This window comes from Augochlora pura, chromosome 5 (assembly GCF_028453695.1).
Source record: "Augochlora pura isolate Apur16 chromosome 5, APUR_v2.2.1, whole genome shotgun sequence".
Classification (NCBI taxonomy): Eukaryota; Metazoa; Arthropoda; class Insecta; order Hymenoptera; family Halictidae; genus Augochlora; species Augochlora pura.
Genome location: NC_135776.1, coordinates 9,175,581 through 9,202,158, shown reverse-complemented (window position 1 = coordinate 9,202,158; position 26,578 = coordinate 9,175,581). Strand labels below are relative to the sequence as shown.

General features: G+C 33.2%; 2 protein-coding genes and 1 pseudogene across 4 annotated transcripts; 2 read left to right on the top strand and 1 right to left on the bottom strand.

Annotated features, from left to right (window-relative positions):
* The first annotated feature begins 5 nt into the window (after positions 1 to 5).
* LOC144470004 (glutathione S-transferase pseudogene) lies at positions 6 to 2,482 on the top strand (annotated as a pseudogene). Its single transcript, XR_013494066.1, has 3 exons — positions 6 to 105; positions 1,657 to 1,796; positions 2,080 to 2,482. The product of XR_013494066.1 is annotated as a glutathione S-transferase pseudogene (transcript).
* Positions 2,483 to 5,084: 2,602 nt separating this feature from the next.
* LOC144470181 (glutathione S-transferase-like) lies at positions 5,085 to 11,304 on the top strand. The gene is made up of 5 exons (XM_078181077.1): positions 5,085 to 5,174; positions 6,658 to 6,793; positions 6,953 to 7,120; positions 9,469 to 9,608; positions 10,853 to 11,304. Exons 2-5 carry the CDS (start codon positions 6,661 to 6,663, stop codon positions 11,018 to 11,020), a joined length of 609 nt encoding a protein of 202 aa, XP_078037203.1. The 5' UTR covers positions 5,085 to 5,174; positions 6,658 to 6,660; the 3' UTR covers positions 11,021 to 11,304.
* Positions 11,305 to 14,366: 3,062 nt separating this feature from the next.
* LOC144470161 (cytochrome P450 6A1-like) lies at positions 14,367 to 23,327 on the bottom strand. 2 transcript variants are annotated; one of them, XM_078181035.1, is made up of 7 exons: positions 23,248 to 23,324; positions 21,723 to 21,812; positions 20,736 to 21,134; positions 19,568 to 20,093; positions 17,067 to 17,288; positions 15,830 to 16,081; positions 14,367 to 15,079 (listed from the first exon to the last, which is right to left on the bottom strand). In XM_078181035.1, the coding sequence occupies exons 3-7, from the start codon at positions 21,069 to 21,071 to the stop codon at positions 14,913 to 14,915; spliced, it is 1,503 nt and encodes a 500-aa protein (XP_078037161.1). In that variant the 5' UTR covers positions 21,072 to 21,134; positions 21,723 to 21,812; positions 23,248 to 23,324; the 3' UTR covers positions 14,367 to 14,912. The 2 variants fall into 2 exon arrangements, with proteins under 2 accessions (XP_078037161.1, XP_078037162.1); XM_078181036.1 differs by lacking the exon at positions 21,723 to 21,812 and having other exon boundaries at positions 23,248 to 23,327.
* Between the last annotated feature and the right edge of the window lie 3,251 nt (positions 23,328 to 26,578).

The following is a 26,578-nucleotide window of genomic DNA, read 5'->3' as shown; positions in this document are numbered from 1 at the left end:
CAATTTCCCGTTTCATCGCCAAACAAAACAATCTCTATGGTGCTGACGATTTTGAAGCTTATGAAATCGATGCCACTGTCGACACCATCGATGATTTGAGAGAAGGTACGTGTTATGTCATTTATCATTTGTATCGTTACCTAGATAGCACAGATCGTTTCAAAGATGTCTATATTTGGTCTGAACGTATTATAACGTTCTGAAATTAATGTCCTCAACACACCTTAAGACGTCCCGCGGACGATAGTATTGTAAATTATTATTTTACATTTATTTGAAACGAAAATACTAATTTAAAAAATTATAATTAATCAATATATTTACATTATATTCTAAATGTAATGTAAATATCTTGTGCTATCTTCGTACACTGTATGTAACAAACAGTTTTGTCACATTTATTGTTCTTATTTGTTGCGTTACACTTGTTGCCCTTGTAAGATTTCTCATGGTGAGTGTGTTAAGAAAAATGTATTACATAAATTAGAAATAGTAATTGAAATAGTACATAAATTATTCAAACGGATGAATCAATATTAACACAATGCAAATTTTGTATATAATTTCATATGTTTCTGCAAATTTTACCATTATTTATACTTCTTTTTACTTTCTTTTCTAAATTACAATTACAGAAATACCCACACTTTTTTAATAATGGCACACTAAATCTTTACTTGAATTCTAATTTCGATAAGTTATTTTCTAACTTGCAATATGAACAAAATTTATTTCTTCGGCAGTAATATTCCCATTAATAACAATAAAATATATCATTGCTACTCATCAATAGTAATCTTGGTTCTGTATCTACAAGGTGATTCGTTTAACTGTGCTCGGTGAAATATTTCGCGACAGTTTAAAGTTCTCAAAAATGGAACACCCTGTATATACAGATAGATAATATCGATGTTCGCATTTGCGAACCATATATGGACACTTTACTTATCGGCAGCTGCTTGTTGGATCCTTAGAACTCAAAGATTAGGAACTGAGTATTCTTAAATAAATGGCTTCGCATCGATAACCATATCATTTCTAGATATCTAGAAGTTATCTTGATTAACACAATCGAACAACTTCTCTTGAAACGGTTATTAATAGGAAATGTTAAATATATTAATTAATGCTTATAGTAGATGTTGTTTAATCATTAAAAAAATAATTAGATGGACTTCTGATAACTGTAGTATAAAAATTGTCTTCTGAATAATATTACTAACTATAAAAATTTTTTAATACTATTTTGTCTTTCATATTCTGTCATATGTTACAAATACATTTTCCAAAGTCTTCGAACAATGACGCAGCGAATCTTACCAACTGAAATATTCCTTATATGTATAATAACAAATATCATCACAGTTCATCAATAGCAATCTCAGTTCTCTTGAATTTTAGAAATTTAAAATTATATAAAATAATTGTAACTGTTATGACTTCGAAATAGATTGTCAATGTGAATATTTTGATCCGCCTAGTCTATCTATGTACAGATTGATACTATAGCTATTCCGCAGATGCGAACCACATATGAACACTTCACTAATCGACAGTTGCCATTTTTAGATAAGAACAAGCTATCTTGATTAACATCTCCTGAAATGATTATTAATAAAAAATGTTATGCCGTTACTTTTACTGTCCCATTTATAGCATGTACGACTTACTACTTTCAACAAGATCCAGCTATCAAAGAAAAACTCAAAGAAGCTGCCCTCCAAAAATGTTCTACATACCTTGACAAATTCAATGAACAGGTTCAGAAAAACGGTGGATACTTTGTTGGTGGAAAGGTAATTATTATTAACCCCTTAACGTACCATTTTCTTCATAGTTACTGCGATTAGAAATTTTTTAATTGGTATAATTTCTTAAAAGAGGCAGAACATTAACGTTTATTCCATGCCTGAATATACTTAACTGCTTAAATATTAATAACACGGGATTCAAATTTTATTCCAACTTTAAAGAACAGAATAACATTTATACTTAATAATTTATTACTACCAATTGCCATCACGAGTCGGATTCGTCAAAGGACGGTAAGGGGTTAAAGAAAGATATTTTTCGTTACAGTTATCCTGGCCAGACTTGATGTGGGCCGCGTATACGGATTTTCTATCTCCTGTATTGGGGCAAGAATTGAACAAGGACCATCCTGAACTGCAAAAGTTAGTGGAGAAAGTGAAGGCGTTGCCTAATGTCAAGTCTTACCTCGCGAACCGTCCGAAAACTCAACTCTGAAAATGTCAGACAGATGGTGCTCCTCCTACCATAGATACTTATAGCACTCGATAGATAAAAAGTTGATATTGCAGGAACTATATCATTGATACTATTTCTTATTATTACACACTACACTTGCACATTTGAAACATGAATACAATAATGATGTGCACATTACCGTAATATTGTTCGACTTGATGAACATACAAACAAAGTGAAATTGTAAGTTGGAACTTAAAAAAATAAATAAATAAAAGAATCTGTTTTTTGTGCGATGTCCCCTACCATGGATTAATTGTGTATTTTGACAATGTGCCGCCAAATATGCAATAGTTAAGAAACACTTGGTAGCTTGAGAATAAAAATAAACGGCCGTGTGAATAAATGCAGTTCGAAACATTTTTCATTTTGTTTCAAAATAAGTTTTTAATATATTTTGCTTTAATCCTGTTCTGCTTCAGATTGAAAGCAAATTTCGTCAATAATTTTGTCAATGTTTGCAATTCTTCTGTGGAAGCCGTCTTTCTTAATTATCCAATCGGAAACAAATAATTTTCTACATCTTTTGATGCCATTCTTAATTTGGGTTATAAATCTTTATATTTGCGAAATACGTCCACCTTTTTAAAGAATATTATTTACCAAAAAAATTACTTAGAAAAAATTACTTACCGAAAAATGGCAGAGAATTAATTTGTCATAAATTTTATTTCAAATAATAAGTATTCATTGCACCCCCAAGAAAAGAAATACATGTCATATTTTTATCAGAGAACTATTCCCATTGTATACAATCAGGATGCAAATATTTTGACAGTAATAAATATTTCACAAAATACTCATTAACACTTTGCCGACCGCTACCTATAAATCGGCTTTTTCCGCGATCGGTAGCCTGTAAATCGGTTATCACGTTAACCAATAATTTGTTATCTATTATTGCGATTGTATTACCGTAAGCTCTGATAATATAATATAATTTTTAAATACCAAATACCACCCACGATTATTAAAATAAATAAAATTGCTAAATGTTTACGGCCGAATGACCAGTCGTTAGAGTATTAACCTTTCAACCGAGTGTTTTACGTAACCCTGATAACCAACGTGAATATAATATAATTTATGCTTGTGCATATTTCTACATGCATAATACATATACTACGCTATTTAATGAACGATTCTGTCGCTTTATTGTACCCTAGTATTCTTGTTCGTACTATAGTTACATTGACTGTAGCAAAATGTTTGTTATATCATGCTCGCAATGATTAGTAACGAGTTCACTCGGTAAATGTAAAAGTGTAACTGTTACATGAGTCAGAAAATTCAATTTCAATTTTATGTAAAATGGAATTACATATTTGGAAAACCGAAATAATTTTTGTAACAACTCAATACAAAATTTTTCCATTAATTTGTCATTTCAATAACTGAATCGTAGGTTTATTCCTAGCTTATTCTTAGGTATATCATGTTTCAAAGAAAAGAAAGGTTCATTAAATCTTATCCAACCGAATTAAAATTGAGAAATTTTAACCTTCTGGTATTTGTTATAAACACCAAGCTACGTACAGGGTGTCGTACGTATTTTATTTTTAAAATAAAAATTCTATGTAAATATTTGTCTAGTATCATTGATTTTTTAATTGCTATGGACAATGCGCGGAGTGATTTAGTATATCCTTTATTCGAGTTTATTGCACAATGAAATAAATTGAATTACGAAATTTTGTTTAATTCAATATATTATTTACTAGAATCAACGAATCAATACGACCACTCGAGTTACTTTTACGAAATTATCATTCATAATCAACCGATTAAAAAATAGATACATTAATAGCATTGTGCCAACAATAAAAAATGTGTTGCATAAAATCACGCAATACCAATCGCTATAGAGCTGATTCATATTGTATACGTTACGATAGTGGGGGGCATGACATCAGTACATAATTGGAATAAATTAATACCATCACAAATCTTTTCCATCAAATCACGTAGATCGTAATGCTGTATCTAGCTGATTATATTTACTCAAGTAGCTGTAATAGTAACGTTGCATGAATACGGTGACTCGGTGGTTTATAGACGAATGATTGTACACTTTTATGGTATCACATATCGAATTGATAAACACGATTCGGATTAGCCATTTGTAGATAGCATTTCTATCCAGTAAACCGCTTTCTACAGTACCGATTATAATCTATTACTATAATTGCATAATGTATTCAAAGATATGTTCTTTCTATATTTCATAACGATGTATTGTTTCCAATCAAATTTATCCATATACGTCAAATACTGCAATAAATTCTGCACTCTACGAAATTATTAATTCAGTTCCATCTGATTCCTTGCTTAGTACTTTAACATAAAATTATATAAAAATATACAACAACTGAAGTATGCATTGTAGTTTTATAATATTTAGAATAGCAGTGGATGATTCTAGTTTTGTTAAAAGTCTCTCGCTCAAGAAAAATCACTCGTAAAGAAAATTTAAGAAATATGAGTTTAAGAAATGTGAATATTTTTTTGTTAGCCTCTTCATTATTTATTGTTATCTACTCTATATCACGATAACAAGAGTTATTATAAAATAGTACATAATTAATTTCATCATTGGGGAGGCTCAAACGAAAGACCATCGAAGGATTGAATAATATTTTAGATTCTGTTACAATTTAATTTTGTTTCGATTGAAATAACATTTGTAGCGTAGTGCATCATGCGAGTGCTAATGTTATTGCCAAAAACCATCTTTTAGAAAAAGTTAAAATTAATCTAATCGTGCTACGTATCGAAGATTAGAAGTGGAGGGGATTCAGAGTAATCTAGGATATAATTTATAGTGGCCGCTTGGTGAACAGTGAAGCAGTATCGCATGAGAAGTCGTTGAATCAGTTTATCATTCACAGCGTCTCACTGAACTAACCGTAAGTACATATACTCGCACTATATTATTAATTGGAAGAAACTATTCCGTTCTTAAATTTTACTGTTTAAAAAATTTACTGAAATTCGTTCTACTACTAATAAATTGAACGGAGTGAAAACTTGTAACAAATTTTGCACCCAGCATTTATTTCTGAGACAGAAAACGGGTGTTGGAAAACCCGGATAAATAAATTAAGAAAAACCAATAATGTTCCCGTCGGCATAAGTGTCATAAATAAACGTATCTATGAGTTAATGACTTGTTTCTGAAACGTTTAGGGATTTGTAAAGTTCACGAATAATTGGGAAATTTATTTGAAGGTTGCGGATGAGCTTGAAACATCTAAACTAAATTACAGATAGCGGTTCTCAAAATTTAACACTTTACCGATTGGTAACCTATAGGCTATTTACCCCGATCGATAGCCTGTGAATCGGTTGTCATGACAATCAATCATTTTCTATCTATTATTGAGGAATTATTAAATAATTTTTTAATAAATAGATTACTTTTGCGATGAATAAAATAAATGAAATAAGATAAATGAAATAGATAATATAAATATTATTTAATGCTACTATTAAGAATATATAATAATGTTTATGGCAGACTGACCGGTCGGTAAAGTGTTAATTGACATTCCAATCTATACAATGTCATTATATGGCATAACTACATATGTCGGTGTAACAAAATATGTAATATGTACATGAGTACATACATTAGCTTTAAACTTCATATTTTTCTTTATTACTAAACATTACTTTTTTTCAAATCTTCTCAATAACTCGTTAATTAGACAAATACGATAAAACATTATTATTTTAAACCGTTTCGCATGTAACATGCGAAAACCAGAAAAAACTAAACGTAAGGTGTAATTCACAGTTCTTTTTTATCAAAATCACACACATATGAAATTGGTGTAACTAATGAAAGTTAAGCTGTTGCGATATGTAAACTTCATAAATCGTTAAAAAATATTAAAATCGCCAAAAGAATTAAACCCATTAAAATGTGTGATGGGGTAGCTAAACAGTCCGACGTCAGGAATAACTTGTTCTACTCCATGAAATTTCGGGAAAAATAAATTGTCAACGCAATGCTGACTTTCCTGCGAAGATTTCTCTGAATAGATTATTAAAAATGGAATCGTCTAAATCAACGAGATCCTAAACCCGAACCGAAAGACTAGACAGTGTGACAAAATGAACGCGTCACGACAGAAGTTGTTATTTATTCAATTACTTTTTTTAAATAATCATCTGAAGTCGAAGCATCATGTCCATAATCCAAATTATAAAGATGTTGTGAAATGAAGATGAAGAGTAATATTTGGCTATTAAGGGATTGATTTGTAGAATACAGAACTCAGTTGATAAATTATGTTTTTCGTAACCTGAATTTAAGCGTAATCGCTCGTGTTATTATAGAAATAATGTAACAAATAGAGGTTTTAAATGTATTATGTTTAAATGTAGAAAATGCCTTCCTACAAGTTGACATATTTCAACTACACTGGCCTAGCGGAGCCAATCAGATTTTTGTTGCACCAATGCGGTATTCAGTTTGAAGACGAGAGGATTGCTTTAGAAGATTGGCCTCAAATAAAAACTCGTAAGTACATGCAGATATACATACGTATAATGTACATGGTATTATATGTAAATCAAATGGAGAAACATAAAGAGTACAAAATAAGTTGTAAAAATAGTGTGATCCTTTCACTAGTGGAAATGGCAAACGAAATAAATGGATTTTAACAAAAATTTTCAGAGATGCCAGTAGAACAGTTACCCGTTTTGGAAGTCGACGATAAGGTTTTGTACCAGTCAAAGGCAATTTCCCGTTTCCTCGCCAAACAAAACAATCTCTATGGTACTGACGATTTTGAAGCTTATGAAATCGACGCCATTGTCGACACCATCGATGATTTGACACTAGGTAAATGGTTCTGTCACTTATGAATTATATCATTAAATGGATAGCACAGAGATAGCCCAGATAACACAGAGATAGCCCAGATAACACGTTCCAAAGATGTTTATTTTTGTTCTGAACCTCTTATGAACTAAACTGACCGTTTCTAAGACGTCATAAAGACGTTTCGAAAGCGATTTTGTCCCGATGTCTAAAATTTACGTCCTCAACACAGTCGTGCAATGTGAAAGTATTGTAGCTGATAAGGCATTGTAAATAATTTTTTTGTTGCACTAGATATAAAAAATATTTTTGTCACAATTTATTTGACTACTCACGGTGAATGTGTTAAGGAAAAAGTACTAGATTATTCAGAACAGATAAATTGGTATTAACACACTGCAAATGTTTCTGCTAATTTTCATTATTGTATCTACATAAACTTTTTAATACCATTTCGTATACTAATATGTGAAAGGCTTTTTTACACTCTTTGGAAGTTATAATTAGAATAATGCTCACACCCTTTTAATAATGCACAGTAGATCTTTACGTGTCTTTTAACTTCGATAAGTTATTCTGTAACTTGTAATATGAACAAAATTTATTTTGGCAAAAATATTCCTTATACTAACATAAAATGTATCATTGCTACTCACCAATAGTAACTTTGGTCTTCGTGCATAATGTCAATCTAAGTAATTATTTTCAACTGAATTTCTATATCTATGGGGTGATTCGGTTAACTATATTCGGTGAAATATTCCGCGACAGTTTAAAGTTGCCAAAAACGGAACAACCTGTATGTATAGATAGGTACAATCGCTGTTCGTATTTGCGAACCATATATGGACATTTTACTTATCGGAAGTTGTTTAATAAACTCCTTAAAACTCAAAGATCAAGAATTAAGAATTTTTGAACAAATGGCTTGATATTGATAAACATATTATTTCTAGATATCTACAAGTTATCTTGATTAACACCATCGAATAAATTCTCTTAAAATGTTTATTAATAGGAAATGTTAAATTGCTTGCAGAAGATATTGTTTAGCCAGTAAAATAATAATCAGATGGATTTCTGATAACTATAGTGTAAAGAATGTCTTCTGAATAATATTACTAGCTATTCAAATTTTTTAATACTATTTTGTCATATGTTACAAATGCATAAATTCCTACAGTCTTTTAACAATTTTGACATAATGAATCTTTCCGACTAGAATATTCCTTAGAATAGTAACAAAACATATTGCAATTAACCAGCGGTTAATCTTGGTCTTCTTGCATTTTAGAAATTGGTAATTATTTAGAATAATTGCCGCCTCAGTAATTCTTATGACTACGAAATAAAGTAATGTCTCGGTGAATGTCTAATAGCCGGAAAAGAAAATGGTTTTTAGCGTAAACAAAATATGGTTGGTTATTCGAGCCTTGCGGCTTGCTTTTATGAAATTAGGAGCGAAAAAACTACAATACTTTGAAAGATAGCGGTCGCGTGCCGGTGTACATTACTATGGAAACAATGCTAGAATAAAGACGATGACTGAACTAATTTTATATGCATGAAAATTTTGTTAAATTATTGTCGCACCATTTTCTTCATAGTTATAATGGTAAGCACCTTTTCGATTGTAATAGTTTCTTAGGCGCAAAAGAAAATTTATATTTACTGTATATCTACATTTACTAGAATGCTAAAATATCGATTAAAAGAGGACAGAATTTAAATTCCAACTTAAAAAAGTCGAAGTAACAGTCACATTTTACAGAATATGATATGGGACAGAACAATTTAACGTAAAATAGATTTTGCACTTATCTAATTAGCATACATATAATTATGCATAATATCAGTGCAGCTTTCTACTTACAGTTATCATTAATATACATGTATAACAATATTTTTTTTACATAATCGTAGAGATAATGGAATAAAATTAATTAAACATTAAGTATTAAATAACTAAATATAGTCGAAACTATATTGTGTTCGATCTTATTTTAGTCACAAATATTTATCCACATTATGTTATGTTTAGTATCATTTTAATCAGAAAACTATTAGCCACATGTTAGCGATATGTCGGTAACACCGTAGCGAAAAAAATCGACAATTATAGTGGAATAGGAATAGTACTGCGACATTAGACATAAAATAAAGTTGCGATATTCAGTGCTACATTACTGCATATTTACATTTCACTAGTCGGTAGTTATCATGCCTAGATAACAACAAGCTATCACGATTAACTTCACCTGAAATGATTATTAATAAAAAATGGTTAAGCTGCTTATAGTAGATGTAATTTTATCACGTTGCTAGAGAGATTGTATTATGTAATATTTATTTTACCGTGTCTTTCATAGCATGCACGAAATACAAATGGGAAAAAGATCCGGCTCTCAAAGCGAAACTCAAAGAAGCTGCCTTGCCGAAACTTACTGTATGTCTTGACAAATTCAACGAACAGGTTAAGGAAAATGGTGGACACTTTGTTGGCGGAAAGGTAATTATTATTGTATGTGTATAGTATGGGTGAGAGTGTGTGGTATGTAAGAAGGAGTTAATTAAATTTCTATTAATTAAATTTTTTAAAAATGGGAATAATTATTCCTTGCAATCGTCATCGTATGACTTGCGAAAATAGAATTTGATATTGTCGGTGTCGAATGATCGATAATAAAATCAGGATTTGCCCAATATAATTTTGACGTTCTTTTCAAAATAAAATAATTCGAATTTTCGGAATGTATGAATAATTACGATCTCAATAATGACTCGACGTTATTATTATAATCACGTCAACTTGAATAGCATTAGGAAATCGAAAAACTGACTACAGTACTTTAACATTTAGTAGTTCAGTAAATAGTGCGTTATTTCGAGATAGCACGTTGACTGTATTCCATCATTTCATCTAACATACATAATGAAATAGTCAATAACAAAATTGCATTTAACCCCTTGACTACTGTGGTCGCCTATAGGCGCTTAGAAATGTTGCGTTTGTAACACTAAGAGCGCCTACAGGCGTCCTTACAGTTTTATCGATAATTATTCCGATAGATCTTGCCACGTAAAACGTAACAAAAGACGTGAGACACATTACGACTGTAAGAAATGTGATGTAATATTTTGTATTTATCCATGTTTCGAATTATATCACACTTTACTAGATTATTAGATATGTCAAAAAGATATGTGAAAAAAGCCTTACATTAATATTAAGTGTTCAATGTTTACAGTAGCAATTCGGTTCAGAATACGAATAAACAAATAATATTGTTTTAATGTAGTGAAATTTAGTTTCTTGATCATTCAGATATGTTTTTTCATAAAAATGCATCCCTACCCAAAAGTTCGCCGTTCTCAGCGCACATCGTAACTCAATTCCTGCCATATGGTAAGGTCGGCCGGTGCGTATCAAAGTCTGCCGTAGTCAAGGGGTTAATATAATTAGAACGAAGTTTCGAACTATAAACTAATTTTCGTAGTCGTTCAGTTCGCTCTGCACCTTATTCATACTCCAACCATCGAGATTCATAAATCTAAACGAATTTACTGCGTCATTCGTGAACGTCTCCAAATCGCTGTAGTACCTTCAACTTTACGTTGGGTTTTTTAGATTGTGAATGTGATGAATAAGAACGAAATCATTTGTGCGGCATGATTTACGCGACCGTTATACAGTTGACAGTATCCTCTTACGCCTGGAAAGTTTTAATCAATCAATCATCCTTTTTGTTTCAGTTAACCTGGGCAGACTTGCTGTGGGCCGCGACTACAGAACTTCTATCTGATTATATGGAGACAGAATTGAACAAGGATCATCCTGAACTACAAAAGTTGGTGGAGAAAGTGAGGGCGATCCCTAACATCAAGTCTTATCTCGCCAACCGACCGAAATCTGAGTTCTGAAAATGTCAGATGGAGCTTCATCTACTATAGATAATCACAGCATTTGATAGATAAAGAGTCAGTCTGAAGGAATCATGTCATTGTTACTTTTTATTATTTTTTCACACTGCCCTTGCACTTTTGAAACGTTATATAATAATGATACGCACGTTACACCAGTCTTGTTCGGCTTGGTAAACAAACAAAAAAGTGAAATTGTTTATGGAAGTTCAAAAATATGTACATACAAGAAATTGTTCTTTGGCTAAAAAAGGGCGTGTAAATAAATTCAGTTTCGAAACATTTTTCATTTTGTTTCAAAATAACATTTTAGTACATATCGTTTTAATCCACTTCTGCTTCAGTTTGAAAGTAAATTTCGTTAATAATTTTAGCAATTTTTCTCAATCTTTTGCGGAAACCGTCTACGTTAATTACACAATCGAAAACGAATCCCTATCCTCTGATGCCATTCTTAATTGGGGTTACAAATCTTTATATTTGCGAAATATGTCCTTTTTTTAAAGAATATCGGAATAACAGAATAAATATAATAGAATAATAGAAGATAATGGAATAAAAATTGATTACGCAGGAGAGAAAAAAATGACCCAGAATTAGTTCATAGGAAAATAATTATTTACCACTTGTTATGGTAACAGTAATTTATTATCTATTATTGAGACTGTATTACCGTAGCTTTCAGTTCTTTTTAATATTAAATACTTTTCGTGATTAATTGAATAAATAAAATTGAAATAGAAACGAGAATTTAATAGTGAGCTAAATGTTGAATGACCGATCGGTAAATTGTTAACCTTTTAACCGAGTGTCTTACGTAGCGCTGACGATCAATACGAATATAATATAATTTATGCTTCTGCACATTTCTACATGTATAATATATTAAGCTATTTAATGAACGATTCTGTCACTTTATTGTACCCTAGTATTCTTGTTCGTACTATAGTTATATTGACTGTAGTAAAATGTTTGTCATTCGTGCTCACAGTGACAAGTAACGAGTTCACTTCTCGTCATCGATCTATTTAAGCAAACCTAAGGTTTGTTTACTGTGTTTACTATTGACTCATTGCAATCAAGGTCACCCAAATAGACAAGGAGCATGCGGCAGATAAAGATCAAGGTTGTGTAGGAATGAAAGCGTAACCCCAGGCGCGAAGCAATATTTCTAGTTCGGTCGCGTCACACTTGTACAATTGCTTCAGACGATCTTTTCTGGAATGAATTAATTTAATTTCCCGATTTAAATGATCTTCTGTCTTGGTAACGTCTTCTTCGCGAATGTCTGAATGAGCACACTCTGACTTTAACCTGCAATCGAATCATTTCATCAAATCATTCGATCTTTTCTTTATTTCATATATTTATATAAAAAGACTTACAGTGAGTTAAGTAACTTTACATAGAAAAAATCAATCGTTCGTGGAAGGTATTGCATTAAATTATTTATTTAACATGATTATACTAATTGTTTGTATGACGTGGTTTTTATTATTATTATTCGTATGGAAAGCCAATCCATACATGTTTTGATGTAGGAAGACGTTTATAGTTTAATTTGAACGGTGGATTCAGTACATAAATAGACGAGAACAAAAAATAGTTAAAAATATCGTACGTGTGAGTTACTCCAAAAAATACGCATGAGATTAAATTTTTCTTTGTTAAGAATCGAACTGTCAAAGTAAGTATTTTGTCGAATAAGTTACGAGCATCAAATAACCTTGATTATTCGGAAATAATGTGCATGATACTTTACCATAAAAATATTAGAAAAATACTTACATTCCATTGAATTTTGTTTTTCTGGTTGGTCCGCATGTTGTTAACATATTTAACATTCAAATTAATCGACCAGAATTTAAAATTCAGCAACAGCTTCACTATACTGTCTGTAAACACATTTTAAAAGAAATATAGATCAATAAAAAAAACAAAGATCGTAGCGATCATATACAGTATATACATATGTACGTACAAATATCAGCATGTACAGAGTGTATCAACATTATTGTAACTCCGGGAAATGAGAGATTCCTGCGGTCATTTGGAATAACATTTTCCTTGGCGAAAATGTAATCCGCGATAATTTTTCAAGTTATTCCCGCTCGAAGAATTCGAGCGTAACGACCATAACGAATTCTGGTTTCGTTCTGACTCCCTTTCGGGTCTCCACTCCAGCAACCTCCACGCGGTGAGACTCGGATAATCGATGTAATTTTCGATTTCCAATTAGCTGTAGATTCGTTTGCAGCTAATTCGAAATCCACAATTATGTGGAGCTAATGGCTGTGATGTGGTGATAGGTTTTTGAAGTTGTTACGAGCCGAGGGCTAAAGGCAGTTGTGCGTGACCGAGGACTCGTTTGTTAGTAGGATTTGTGTAATTATTGAATCGTAGATGAGCCGCCGTTTATTTCACCGACGGGTGCTACGACTCAGAGGTTAGGAACTACTCGTAGATGACCCGCCGTTTATTTCACCGACGGGTGCTACGAGTAGGAGGTAGGGAGTAACCCGTAGATGGGCCGCCGTTTATTTCACCGACGGGTGCTACGAGCCGGATGGTCAGGATCTACTCGTAGATGAGCCGCCGTTTATTTCACCGACGGGTGCTACGAGCCGGAATAAGGGTTAGGACGTAAAGAATATTTTAGCCTCGTAACTTCTTAAATTAGTGTACCTCGCGCGGCAAAGGTACACTGTGGTGGATTTAATACTAGCTACTGGACGAAAAAGGAATTTGGATTTGAAAATGAATTTAACTCTAGGTTAAATAAAAATGACAAAGTATATTACAAAGAAAGCTGTTACAAATGTAAATGTGTATTCGCGGTACCTAAGTCCCGTGCTCTCGGTTTTGACGCACTGAGAAATGCGGGGGTTCGTACAGTCTAACAGTTTTAACGAGAACGATACGTGGTCTATAGCCTGTCGACTTTGGTTGCGCACTGCCCGCTGAGTAGAAAAATCTCAGCCCTTTTATACACGGTTGAACTATAGAATTCGGTAGTGGGGGCTGGGCCTACGTGACCGAAATCACGCCGCGGATGGGTCTAAGAATCGGGGATGTGTGGTAGATTGGGTGTTCTATTTTTGGAATGAATGGGCCGTTGTTCCCCGCCGACGTTATTTAGCGTATGCCTTCGAGAAGAAAGGAAAAAACGTCAGGAGAAAATCTCCGTACGTAACAAAGTATTAATTAAAATTTGATTTTGTGCTCTTATACAATATATGGTTGGTGGTAGTATCAAACAAACCCTACAAACGCTAACAATCCAGAAATGGTGGATATTTGTGGTAATATCAAAGAATTTTTTCCTTTACAAATATTTTCTCCGAGACATTGTTAACGAGCTATTAACCAAAATCATTGACCAATAAGAGGCGAGTAAAGTTGACGCGATGTGGCTGAGCCAATGAGCGAAACTGGGCTTCGACCTATTATTGACACCGTCGCCTTCTGCCAACAAAAGTTTGCTCATTGGCCAATGTTTTTTGGTAATAACTCGTTAACGATGTTTTCATTTATTTTAACCATAATTACAATATCGTGACAAAGAGTTATAAGCAAGACAATTTTAGTATAATACATGATATTATATTAATACATTCAAATCATTTGAGCACTCCGCTAGTTTACTATGTTTTAAAACAATTATTAAAAGAAAATAGTTATGTTTTCCTGTACAGTTTTAGAATAAATAAAGCTATAACTGGTACACTTTTTTGAGCTCTTGCTGCATTATCAACAATCCTGGTTGTATTTAGACCCTCCCTATGTTTAATATATTTTAAAAAATGCATGAAAAAAAAAATGGTTGGCAACTTTATCACTTGGGCGTAGCACAAGTCTTGCAACTTGAGCAATCTTAAATTTCTATATAACATTATTCAATTTTGGTCATCTTTAAGTATATTCCGCCCTTGTGCGCCAAGAGCCATGCGGTGGGATCGAATTCGTATGGAAGCTGAGTTTTCTCACAAATGTCCACTTTGTAGCGTCGAAGTATTTTGAGTAGACCTAGTTTCGTTTCGAAGATGGCGAAACGTTTACCTGTGAAAACGATGTTCAAGTAATAGGTGTAAATGTGAAGTAGTTTTCGTTTCATCACATATTTTCATGACGTTGGCATAATTTCAGATTTTTAATTCTTTAACAAATGTCAGTTAATACATTTTTACGATGTCTGATCAAATACTGAAAGTAAACTTATTATTAACCATTATATATAAGGTTAAACTGTTATTTTACAACTAGTCAAAATTGTACTTGAATTATAACTTGTAAATCAGAAGTTACTTATCCGGTAAACTTCACAATCATTGAAATTTAACACAGATTATGACAGATTATGCATTTCTTGGATTTCTTTGGTATTAATGAATATTCCCGAAATTTTTAATTTTCAAATCGTTTCTTTTTTAATGCGGAAACTTTAAAATGCTGATTTTGGAATAAAATGGTCGAAACACCACATTCATGTTTTTACACTAATAGTGTTCTATTATTGTTAAATCGTAAAAATTGTTATACCAGGTTTCGAAGCAATTTTAACATTATCAAATTTGTTTATATTTTTTTAAAAATTTGGTAAAAGTGTAACTGTTATATGAGTCAGATTATTCAATTTCATATGTGGAAAATGCACCATGTTATATAAAATGGAGGTACATATTTGGAAAATCGAAATTATTTTTATAACAACCCAATACAAACTTTTCCTATTCATTTTTAATTTCAACTACTGAATCGTAGATTTTTTCCCAACTTATATTAATATGGTTTCAATATACGTGTACGTACCAATGCAATTCCTTGGTCCATCGCCAAAAGCTAAATAGTGCATTGGGTTTCGGGTTGCTATTGCTTCTTGGTTGAACCTTTCTGGATCGAATTTCAGTGGATCCGGATAAATGGTTGGGTCTCTGTGTATCGCAAACATTGGAATCCATATTTCTGTTGATTTCGGTATTGTGAAATTCAGTGTCTCAAAAGTGTAATCGGTTGTTGCAGTTCGTATTATTAACGCCGCTGGTGGATATTTCCTCAATGTTTCTGAAGGAACAACAAACATTTTATTTTGTAAAATTACCTCGCTAATAAGCGTGTTAACTTATACTATATGCTTATGTTATTTATTGTTTAATAAACCTTATTCGCGTGTATTATTAATATTATAATTATAAAAGGAGCGAACGTAAAGCGCTTCCTGCAACTTCCAAAATATTCGTTGGAGCAAACAATTTTCTATACAAAAGTTTCGTGGTTTAAAAGTGCATACTATGTAGTGCATTTATTTCCTTTTTATGGGTAGAGGTGTTCCGGATACTGCATGATCTACTTCCCTTTTTTCATATGGAATAGTACATTTTTAATGCAATTCCCGTCATTTTCCTTTTTTTAGACACAAATATATATTGAAATTTATGATATTAGTTTGTTTATATCTGCAGTAGTTCATTCGACCAATGTCCCAAAAAATGGAACTGCCAATATTTTCAGAATTTGACAGTAATTATTAATAGTGACAGTAAATCCAAAAAAATTAGTGGAAAGCGAAGACAATTTTCAAAAGTTATTGTAAAATTATTCGTTAACTACTAGATTTAGGACTAACGGAAGTGAATACCTTTTTTCTCAGAATTTCATATTCTTCCATATTTTGAAATAAAAAATATAGTATTTCATTTAAGAAAACAAAGTCGACTTTCAAATCTCGAAAACGCTTCCACTAATTAAAAAAATAAATGCACTATGTACTGCGCCTCTTTAGATCACGCAACTTCTGCATACAACATTTTTCAGTCCATATTTTGGAACTCTCAACAGATGCACAAGTTGCATATACCACCCTGCGCTCAAGAGATCAAACTTTAAAAGTAAACTTAAGACACAAGTAATACTTATTATTGTTAGTATCATTTTATTTCCATATGGACGTGCAACTAGTCTGTCAAGTTTCTACCGAGAGATAATACGATAAAAAATTCGCTTTCTACCGAATTCGTCGAATCTGTTGATATGTTTATATTATATTTACCTCTGAGCACTTTATCCAAGCATTGCATCTCTTTCATAGTGGTGTAATTGATCTCACCGTTGTATTTTTCCATATACTCCTTCATTTCTTGACGCACCTTCTCTTGTATGTCATGATTCTGTGCTAGTTCGAGAAGAGCCCAGCTCATAGCTGACGATGATGTCTCGAAACCAGCCGAGAAGAACGCGTACGATTGTGCCGTGAGCAAATGGTCCGTCAGTTCTAATGACGGTAATGAAATGTTAGCAGTCAGTCATAACTTAAAGTTGAAATTGAATTGTCACGGTTAAATTGAAAGTAAAGTTATGTTAGACACTTTCACTGTGTGAGATTACGAGATATAACGCTGTGAACAAAAAGTAAGGTGAATTTGTTTATAAAATGTAAATTCTTTATTTATTCTTTTTTTATTTTTTTTCCTAGGTTGGTAGGACTGTCTATAACATTTGCCAAACGTCTGTTTGTCAAAAGGTTTCATTATTTCCGAGTTACACGTGTTTTTGTAAACAACCAAATGTCATCACCATAATGGACCATGTCATACTGCATTGGTTCTTCGCGACTTTTTTGCCAAAAACTCGACTCGTATTGTTCCGCAACCACCGTATTCGCCTCATTTGGCTCCGTGCGACTTCTGGCTATTCAGCAAACTCAAAAGGCCAATGCGGGGACACCGTTTTCACACGATTGAGGAGATAAAAACGGAATCGAAGAAGGTCTTGAAGGCTATACCGGAAAAAGACTATTCCGACTGTTTCGAGGACTGGAAAAGGCGTTGGCAAAAGTGCGTTTTATCGGACGGGGATTACTTTGAAGGGGATGAAATTGATTTGTAAGAATAAATAAAGAATTTACATTTTATAAACAAATTCACCTTACTTTTTGATCACAGTAGTATATAACGAACATACTCATGTTACAGATTTCATACAAGATCTACTAAATATGAATATTATTAATTTCTTCTATATCTAAGGAAAAATAAATTCTTCTGTTATCAAAATCTATAAGGATAGATAAATACTAATCAACGCAGCGTGGAAGGAATCGTAGTGCAAGGGGTTAAAGACATCAATGTATTATACATATAATTGAAACGTTTTGACAAGTACGATATAGGTAAAAAAATTATTTAATTCGTATAAAACTCCGATCGCCGCCACGATCGATACAGATATATTAGGGGGCCGGAAAGTAATGTCGTTTTTGCGCATGTCGGTATTCGTTACTTATTTGTTAGGTTATTACGTATTTCAAAGGCATGCTAAAGACAGTTTAAAGTTAGAGTGACTTGTGTCCTCGTAAATAGTAAGATCTTAAATCTTTTTCGCAATTTACGGTGAAATGGCCAGCCAAATACCAGAAGAGTTACATATCCGGCATTGTATACTTTTTAAGTTTCGCAGGGTGGTAACGCAACGGTTGCTACCAAAAACATTTGCGCTGTTTATCCAAACGCATTATACGTTCGAAAATGCCAAAGATGGTTTTCTAAGTTTAAATCCGGTAATTTCGATCTTTTCAACTCGTATCGATTAGGAAGACCAACAACTTTAGACAATGACACGTTAAGGGCGGAGGTGGAGGCAAATCCATGTCAAACAATTGAGGAACTGTCAAACACTCTTAAACAACTTTGGTCAACCATCCAAGAACATTTAAACCAGATTGGTAAAGAAAGCAGAGCAGGTGTTTGGGTCCCGCATAATTTGTCGGAAGAAAACAAAGCTAACCGATCCAGCACATGCAACTTATCGCTTCAGCGACACCATACAGAAGCGTTTTTTGATCGTTCGATCACTGGAGATGAGAAATGGGCCCTATATGATAACCCAAAACGCAAAAGGCAGTGGCTCTCTCCAAATGAATCGCCACGAAGTACAGCTAAGCCAGGTTTATACCCCAAAAGGCGCTTTTGTGTGTATGGTGCAGTATTCGCGGGATTGTTCATTTTGAAGTGCTGAAACCTGGACAAACTGTCAATGCAGATCTTTACTGTGAACAGTTAGATCGTGTAGATCAATCTTTAATTGAAAAATATCCAGCGGTCGTCAACAGAAAAGGTGTTATTCTGCAACACGATAATGCAAGGCCGCACTGTGCAAGACGAACCTTGCAAAAAATTAATGAATTGAGATGGGAGGTGTTGTCTCACCCACCATACCTACCCGATATTGCGCCATCGGATTTTCATTTATTCCGATCGCTACAACATTTTCTAAGTGGCAAAAAATTTGAAATTTCGAATGATGTCCAAAATGCAATCTCCAGATGTTTTGATCAAAAACCAATTGATTTTTATCGATCCGGCATTGACAATTTGCATACTAGATGGCAAAAGGTTGTTGATAACGAGGATGATTACATTATTGATTAAAAATAAAGTCTTGCTAAAAATTTATATGTTTGAATTTAATGTAGAAAAACGACATTACTTTCCGGTCCCCCTAATTGCCTATCGTAGACTGGTATTGTGAGTACAGGTACACTGCACAACTTACCAGGGATTTCCGCCCTTTCCGGGTTGTCCCAAAGTTCCATGAGCAGGTGAATGAAGTCAGGTCTGTGGACGTTGTTCTTTCTCCTGTAGTCCATCGTGTCCCTGACGAGCTTCGTGAAGAAGGGTGCCAATCTCTTATCAGGGAACACGAAACCAAGCAAATCGTATAACCTGGGCAGAAACAATCTCAGCTTCAATCGTATCAGGTTCTCGGGGCTCGGTTCGAAAATCATTCTGCCTTTCTCGCGAAACTCGCTTTCCTCTTTGCCCATGGCGTTCATGTTAATTCCGAATGCGCAAGTGCCGATCATGTCGGTCGTGTACTTCGCAGTCGCATCGAGAACTTCGACTACTTCGTTTCTCGAGACTAGGTAGTCCAAATATTTAATGAAGTTCTCTGAACATTCCACCATCAGATTGAACATGCCTTTCAACTTTCCTGACGTGAACATCGGACTCAGCTTCGGTCTCAACAACCGCCATCTTGCCCCATCCAGTTGAAATAAGTTTACGGACATCGGTTCCGTCTGTGAACATTTCGAGAGAGAATCATGTCACTTTGTCGCATCGAATCTTGCGCTACTAACTTGTTAACGGGCAAATGCCGAACGCTATGTAAAATATATTTACAATTTGATTTGTTCTGTTTCATTACGAGGCAAAATATTCTCGCCTTTTCTTAAAAACAATTCAATTTCATTTGTGTTTTTAATTAACGTCGATTGTTGGAAATATTTTACAACAATATATTTTACAAAATTCATGAAATGAATTCAACATAGGTTTTCATTCAAAATAGGTTTGCAATTAACAAACTGCATAAGTTACAAACACTTGTAACTGCATATGCACTTTCGATCTCATAAGACTTTATACGAAACATGTGTTCAAATACTTTTGGAATGGGGGTAGGGTCGGAGGTGTCCTTACGATAAGATGTAATTTTAACGTGTAATTATGACGTGTTGTAATTTACTACGTTATCCGATAAATTGCCACGTATCCCAAGGAAGAAAGACAAAATTTTTCAATTATGAAATTGTAATTACTATTTCTGTAAACATCGTATAGAAATTCTTTTAACTAAGCTATTAACAAATGTTTCACTTCTTTTTTTAGAGACGTGCCAATTTGTCAGTCCAATTTACCTTTTCTGTTCTCGTACATACCCTTTCATGTGGTTTGTGCGGACGATCCACGAAGTGGGCAAAGTCTTTTATCAGTACCGTCTTTATAAGTTCTGGATCCTGCAGAACGAGAACAGGCGATCTGCCGTTGTACAGGCCAACTGCTGGCGCGTTTCTGTACTTATGATAAAGATCCTCTACCACGTTCGCCACGCAAACTTTAGCGAAGATTAAATCCTTCTGGGTGCCGAAAAACAGGCGTGGTTCCGGTCCAGGTATTCCACGTTTTCTCCAGAAATCGAAATTCCAGACCAGGTAATAGTAGAACGCGACAGCTAATACGACCAGGCCGCATGTTAGTTCCAAGTAGTACGCCATTGTGTCGGCCGTTTCACCGCTAGTGGTGAAAGTCTTTGAGGCTTACGAATGTCTAAAAAATAACTGGAGAATACGAGACGCTTCAATTTCTTGAAAAATTAATTCCACTTCAAATGAAATTGTAAGGTAAAGGTACTTATTACGAAAGAACAATTAATTGTGACCTCTTCTTGAAACAGTAGCACAAATTGGCATACGATTGGCATACACAGTAGCATAAGAAATTGGATGAAAAAATTCTACCGATATTCTTGAACATCATATTTTATAAATCATGTAATTATATATTATGTATTATATAAAATTATATTATATTATATATATACACAATTTGTAAATAATAATTTCGATTTATATCGTTTTTGCATTTACACGATTTATTGCATTTTACACGATTTTATAATTTGTTTATAGTATGTATTTTTTGTTGCAACTTGTATAGGATGATTAAAAGCATTTTTTCAAGCTTTACGAATAAAAACGATAGAAACTATATTTGACATTATAAACGTACTATAAACAAATTCTCAAATCGTGTAGAATACAGATATAAAACGACATCGATCGTAATTAAATAATAATTTCTAAAACGTCGAACTTGTCGAAACATATTCTTTCAATATAAATGTAAGAAAGAACAGTTTTCGATACCTTTCGAATATCGGTTTAGGTACTTCGCTGGAGTGGACATGACACTAAGCACTTCGCCTTCCACAATAAAGGTTTTTAAGTACGGGGTTTCTGCACAATACAATATAATTTATTAATTTATGCGGTCATTCGTTAAACAGTAATATAATATACTAGGTAATAAAGATTGTTCTGCGTATCGATTTCAAAGACCTTGACATGTCTTATGCAGCTCGTAATTCTAAGTAACCTTCTTTTTGACGTATTATCGTCGTTGAAACGTAGTTACAAAGATCCATAACGTTTGACCTCTACAAAGCAAAACCGCTAAATATTAACAATACAGTAAATTCTTTCCAACTGTCCCTCAGCTTCTGAACAAAAATGAACAATTAGCCGTAAGGCTTGCATAAAGGAATCTGTTCTTTTTAAATTGTTCGTTGTTGACCAATTACTATGCCGTTGATTCGTTCACAAATATAATTAACTTTATATTTATCGAATAAGACATTATTACATTTTGTATTTTTTTACTTTATTCGCTTTTGAATGGGCTGCACTACTCAAGTAGTAATAATAGTAGTAGTAGTAGTAGTAGTAGTACTACCCCAGAAATAAGTGGTTAGCGTCAATAAAATTTCATAATTTATAATTTACATAATATAAGATAATTTACAAAAAGATACACTTATATGTCGTCAAGATTGACTAATTCGTAAATTAGTAGTTGATGTTGAGGTTATGCTGCGCCGTCATACAAGAATAAAACTTTAAATGTTTTGGAAATTATAAGAATCTATCGATTAGGTCCAATTCTAACGATGAGGTACTCAGTGCCATGTCTTTTTTATAATGTGTTCAGGTTAATGTCATCGTAAAGTATCCTCTGGAGTAAATAATTACTGATCTTGGATAGGGTAGTTGAGTTAGTTACTGTAAAGTTGTCAATTATGGTATCTTATAATTGTTTATAAGATATTAATTAACATAATTATTCTTATATATAAGACATATTAAATTTTTTTATTTGAATTCAACTAATCGTTTATTTGTTAAAATTGAACATGTAAAAGGTGGTTCTTCTTAAATTAAGAAAGAAATTAAAATTGTTCCAATTTTTTGATACTGTATTTGCGAAATTTTCCGTGAAAATTATGAAAAAACTTCAGAAAATACTGAAATAATGAACAATATTAAGTAACTTAAACCGTTCTAGGTAAGATTAGTAAGTTATCTATTTGTGTTTCCAAGCTGAGAGACAATTTCAGAGAATTTACTGTATAGTGAGATGGTACGAATAAATTCTCTTAAACATTAAGATTCGTTCGAATGAAATTTTTTTTCAATCGTGACATTAATAAAATTAAACGCGATGCAACGACTATTATGGTAGATGCAGTAAATAATTTCATTCGCAGCGTTACCAATATTTTGGGACACCGAATTTACGGTTTTGGTTATTTAATGCTAATACTGATACAAATAGCATCAATACTAGAACATAATTCCGTCGATTAAATATATAGATAATAAAAGCTTATAATACCTTCAAATGTCCACTTGATACTTCGTTAAATTAACATTTATGATAACAGAGTAATATTCTATCCGTTAAGGTTGCGCGACAACTAAACGTTGACAACGGCGCTCGATTTATATATCCATAAAAATTCATGAATTATTCATTATGACATGTACTTAGGATCTCATTCAAATTATGCGAGCACGTAATACAAAAATGTCTGGAAAATAATTCCACAGCATTTTGTAATATTCGAAAAGTTCTTGCAACGAGTTGCTATACAAAGGTGTATATAAACGTGATCTTGTTTAGTAGCGATCAGTATGATTCTGTTCCATCAAACGTTTTCATTACGACTGTAAACCTCTTACATATCTTTTTACTTTAGCATCTGGTATTTTTTATTTTAATATTTTCAACGTTTGATACTATGCTATATCGATGACAGCTTTAAATTTTTATTACCTTAGGCTATCGTATCTCATTGACGGTTACGCGAGGAGAAATTGGGCGATTATATGCCGACACACGTCCGCAACGGTAAAAACGCTTGGGCGGCTATTTGTCGACACTCGTCCGCAAAGGGTTAATTCATCTACGTACTACGGAACAGTCCCATATAATATTCAGCACTCGTAGTATAAATGAAATATCTACGATATTCGCTTCTTGCTAACGTGTCTAAATTTGTGAACAATCGGTAACCCTGACCGCGACGCACAAAATGGTAAAGGGACTCTAGAGCTCAGCGATGTTAAAAAAAGACAAATCCATAAGATACGATGTCTGTATGTATACTAAGTGTGCGATAATGTATTGGTTACCCATTTTATTCTTATACCTTGTTTTTACTATGGCACAGGTTTAGCCACCGCATAAACACACATATCTCTGCTGCAGTCAAACGTAGTTTATGAACTGACCGTTCCGTTTAGGTAGAGTCCGCTACTGTATCGCTGCATTTTCTACACAGTAGGTAAAACAGGAGACAAAAAAAGGGTTGTATGCAATGACGTAGATACCTTAACCCCTTGCCGTAGATACCTTAACCACTTGACGTACTTTGACGAGTCCGACTCGTGATGGATATTACTAATAATAAATAATTAAGTGTGGATGTTATTCTGTTCTTTAAAATTGGAATAAAATTTTAATCCCCTGTTACTAATATTTAAGCATTCAGAATTCAGCAAATTCAGACACGGAATAAACATTTATATCCTGTCCCTTCTAAGAAATTGTGCCAATTGAAAAATTCCTAATCGCAGTGACTGTGAAGAAAATGGTACGTCAAGGGGTTAAGTTTGTACCCTGGAACACGAAAATTCATAAAACGTTATATTTATTCACACATTCATATACATTTTGCATTGTTTTGCATTTTGCTTACATTTTACATGATTCTCGTGAGTATTATATCTCATTAACTTTCCTATCAGAATATTACGTGTGTTTTAAGGATCCCTGCGTCTTTACATTGTCGCGCTCAATGTTACCGATAGAACATAAAATTTAGGCGTGTTAGCAAGAAACAAGTATTAGTACAGTTAATTTCTATGATAGGGTAGATTGCGGATTTTTGTGTAAAATCATATCTATCTCCTTATAATAATTCAAATAAAAAAGAACACATACTTAAAACTGTTTCAATTTTATCTTCCTTAGTTTTTTCGTGATAAAATACCTCGGGAAAATAATATTCACATTAACCCTTTCGCTACAGGTGCCTACTATAGTCGGCGTCCGAGCGACGTGCTTTGTGTACAGGTGCTGACTATAGTCAGCATATAATATTATACAAATATAATATACATAATATACAATTGTGATAGAATACAATAAAATATAATGCAATACGATAAAATACAATACAATGTTATATTATATAATATAATGTAATATAAAATTAATATATTATTAATTAAATTAATAAATTAATAATAAAACACCCGTTCCATGGCGTCACTCCAGTGGAACGGACTACCGTAACAAAAGAGTTAATCCACTCAAATATCTTAACCTTTTGCGATATCCAAACGATTTCCTGTTTTTATATTCCTTTTTGAATATTTTGAACTAAAATCTTCGACCTCTTTCAATTTCAAATTAATCTTAACTACGTGTACTATACACAACAACAAGTCAGACTGACGGTGAAGATTTCATACATAATTTTGTAAATATATCGAAATATTTAAATTTATCGAGATCTACAAGATGCATTTTTTAAATTTTTGTTATTGTGTCATTCAAAGTAACAGCGAAATTGTACTAAAAATCAAAACTCCAATTTGAAATATGAGTTCATTAATTAGAGATTATTTTCTGTTCAATGGGTGCATTTTCAAAACAATTGTACTTTACAAAACTTGTATATCTTTCGTATACAGTTTGAATATGCAATAAAAATACCAGGTTCCAATTTTTATCTCATTTATCCTTAATATTTTCCATACTAGGACCAGATAATTTGTGTTCCTTTTATTATCTTTATTTAGTTTCGTTTCTAGGCTTTGTTAACAGAAGAATACAGTTTGATTACGATTTAGAAGAAATTAATAATATTCATATTTAATAGATCTCACATGGAATCTTTATCGCGAACTTTATCGTTATTATATTGCAAGGGGTTAATGGCACTGTAGACAAAAAACGTATAGCAAACGTGAGAATACGGTATACAAATTTCATTGGTCTCAGTACGGAGATATCCTTGCGGTGCGTTTGAACAGAAGATGAATGAAAGATTCGATTGGCGGACGTGGAGAAGATCAAATGCAAACTTGGAAAGGCTAAGCAATCATTACGAGTGGTAGTAGCTGACGGTCTCATTAGGAAATCGAGAAAACGTGTTTGTAGAAGGGCTCCGTGCCTCAATCAGGCGACAACGTTGCAGGGGTGATGGCCGCATGAACCGTCAGGGGGAGGCCCGTTGGGTATCAACACGGAAAAAGGGAAAGGGGGCACCGCTGTTCGTTTCAAATCAAAGACCAGACGAACCGGTCTATCCCTCTGCGAGATGCTTCTAATTTTTTTTCTGTCCCTTTGCCTCCGCCCGGACTCTTACCTTTCATCCCCGCCTCCCTTTTCATTCTGTCGTGATGTTTGCAGGTGTCTAACGCGAGAAATAGCCAGAAACATTAACCGTAAGCTTTATCATTTTCAACTACAGTCCGAGACAAAATGATAACTCCACGCTTTTCTTTGTACCTGGAAAAACAATAAATCGCAGAATTGTTACAACAATTTGTACAAGAAAGAGTCGATTCAACGGTTCCTAAACGTGTGTGTCTTTATAAATCAATGGCAATAACGCGGTATTAATTAAAAAATCGGTTTTTAATATTACGTAGTG